This window comes from Hypomesus nipponensis, chromosome 28 (genome assembly GCF_054491055.1).
Source record: "Hypomesus nipponensis isolate SF chromosome 28, ASM5449105v1, whole genome shotgun sequence".
NCBI lineage: Eukaryota > Metazoa > Chordata > Actinopteri > Osmeriformes > Osmeridae > Hypomesus > Hypomesus nipponensis.
Genome location: NC_140388.1, coordinates 10,185,001 through 10,187,500, shown reverse-complemented (window position 1 = coordinate 10,187,500; position 2,500 = coordinate 10,185,001). Strand labels below are relative to the sequence as shown.

The following is a 2,500-nucleotide window of genomic DNA, read 5'->3' as shown; positions in this document are numbered from 1 at the left end:
GACCCTACTTACTAACTAGGAGTTAGACCCTTCTTACTAACTAGGAGTTAGACCCTTCTTACTAACTAGGAGTTTGACCCTTCTTACTAACTAGGAGTTAGACCCTACTTACTAACTAGGATTTACACCCTTCTTACTAACTAGGAGTTAGACCCTTCTTACTAACTAGGAGTTAGACCCTACTTACTAACTAGGAGTTAGAACCTACTAGACTTAAGGGTTAGCGGTTGGATTGAACAAAGTAGGAGTTAGACTTAATTACTGTAGTTGGGGTTTGACTTAACTACTGCAACGAGAAGCATTAGGTGTCAGAAATTCACTTCAACACAAAGGCTATAAAAGCTGCACAGTGCACGCTGTTCTTGTGAGATTGTAACCAACTTCCTGTCTCTCTCTCAGGATATTAAGAGAGCGGGGGGCAGAGTGAGGAGTCTAGCAGCCACACCACAGGTGTGTTCGGTCAGGGGCCTGAACCCAGGACGCCTCCCTGGTCCCAAGAGCGAGCCTGACGCCGCCGAAGCACACGCCGCGCGGAAATCGCCGTGACGACCGCTCTCATCCCTACGCAGAGCAACTCGGCTCCCCTCCACAATGCACCGCTCTGCTGCGGGGCGCGAGGCCCTCACAGAGCCAGCGGAGGAGGGGGAGCAGGACGCACACGATGGAACAGGAGCTAGCAGGCACACGGTGGGGGACGAGAACATGGAGCAGGGAGAGGAGCAGGGGATGAGACCATGGAGCAGGGAGAGGAGCAGGGGATGAGACCATGGAGCAGGGAGAGGAGCAGGGGATGAGACCATGGAGCAGGGAGAGGAGCAGGGGGGAGGGGATGAGACCATGGAGCAGGGAGAGGAGCAGGGGATGAGACCATGGAGCAGGGAGAGGAGCAGGGGGGAGGGGATGAGACCATGGAGCAGGGAGAGGAGCAGGGGGAGGGGATGAGACCATGGAGCAGGGAGAGGAGCAGGGGGGAGGGGATGAGACCATGGAGCAGGGAGAGGAGCAGGGGATGAGACCATGGAGCAAGGAGAGGAGCAGGGGGGAGGGGATGAGACCATGGAGCAGGGAGAGGAGCAGGGGGGAGGGGATGAGACCATGGAGCAGGGAGAGGAGCAGGGGGGAGGGGATGAGACCATGGAGCAGGGAGAGGAGCAGGGGGAGGGGATGAGACCATGGAGCAGGGAGAGGAGCAGGGGGGAGGGGATGAGACCATGGAGCAGGGAGAGGAGCAGGGGGGAGGGGATGAGACCATGGAGCAGGGAGAGGAGCAGGGGGGAGGGGATGAGACCATGGAGCAGGGAGAGGAGCAGGGGGGAGGGGATGAGACCATGGAGCAGGGAGAGGAGCAGGGGATGAGACCATGGAGCAGGGAGAGGAGCAGGGGGAGGGGATGAGACCATGGAGCAGGGAGAGGAGCAGGGGGGAGGGGGGGAGCAGGTAGGGTGAGGAAGGAGAGCTCTGTCGACCCCAGAGGGAAAACTGCATGAATCATGCAAGGAAATCATGCAAGGTAGGCATGGGGGGGGCAGCCATGGAGGAAGTGTTATGAGCTGAGCAGGGCTGAGCGAGCAGGCCAGGGTGAAGGGTGAGCGCAGCCGGGGGCACACGAGCACGTGGGGGGGTCAGGTGAGGGCCCGCCCCGGGGGCGCGGGGGCCCAGGCAGGATACCCACCAAACGGGGTGACTAACGGGATGTGGGCGGACAGGGCTGTGGTGCTGGCTTCCCAGGAGGTTATGGCAGCTAGCTGTTGTCCTGGTGGTCGTCCGCAGCAGAGGAGGAGAGGGAGAGAGAGAGGATCAAGGAGCGACAAAGGTTCAAGGGAGAAGGAAGAGAGAGATAGCGAGAGGGAGGGTTCGACTGTCACGACGTCTTCCTCCAGAGGAAGAGGAGTGGTAGGATGTTAATGGAGAAGGTCTGGCCTTAGCGTCATATTCATCTTTAAAATGGCAAATGAGGGAATCCATCTCTCTTCGTCCATACCAATTAAAGCCAGTTCATTTATATTTGGTAACTTAATTGGTTGTCATTTCAGTAATGGAGCACTAAAGCAGGCGCTGCTGATTGGCCCCTCTACCAGGCTGGCTGAGAAGCTCATTACCTTCCTCCATTACAAGAACCTTTCTCCAGCCATCACTATTCACCCTGCTACAACAGCAGTGATAACAGGAACAACAAGGAGAATACATAGATGCTGTCTGGCTCTGGTTTCAATTGAGCGTCATCAGAAAAAAACAGTCGAAAGACCTCGTGACTGACTGCGCCACCTGACATAACCTGCGCTCCAAAACGAAACGACAGTGACCCAGAAGTCCAAGATGGACGCCGGTTAAAGCCAACGCGCGAGTGTTCAGCTGTACCCCTGCAGTGCTGCCAGGGCCCAGCTGAGGTTGCAGGTAGGAAGGTACCTATGGGGATCCTGTTCTTCTTGTTGGCGGGGGTGGTGGCCGGGGACAGCTGGGGGGTGTTGGAGGGCGTGAGCTCCAGGCTGTTGCTCTTGAC

General features: G+C 57.3%; 1 protein-coding gene across 10 annotated transcripts in view; it reads right to left on the bottom strand.

The window, feature by feature from the left end:
- gapvd1 (GTPase activating protein and VPS9 domains 1) overlaps window positions 1-2,500 on the bottom strand; it is a 27,167-nt gene that overhangs the window by 17,017 nt on the left and 7,650 nt on the right. For 7 of the 10 annotated variants that reach the window (XM_084694826.1, XM_084694817.1, XM_084694820.1 and 4 more), the window contains exons 7-8: window positions 2,407-2,500; window positions 1,673-1,753 (exon numbers count right to left, since the gene is read on the bottom strand). The exon at window positions 2,407-2,500 is cut by the window's right edge and continues 99 nt beyond it. In XM_084694826.1, coding sequence (XP_084550952.1) covers window positions 1,673-1,753; window positions 2,407-2,500 — 175 coding nt within the window. The remainder of the gene's footprint in view (window positions 1-1,672; window positions 1,754-2,406) is intronic. The other 3 variants (XM_084694822.1, XM_084694823.1, XM_084694821.1) reach the window with 2 other exon arrangements.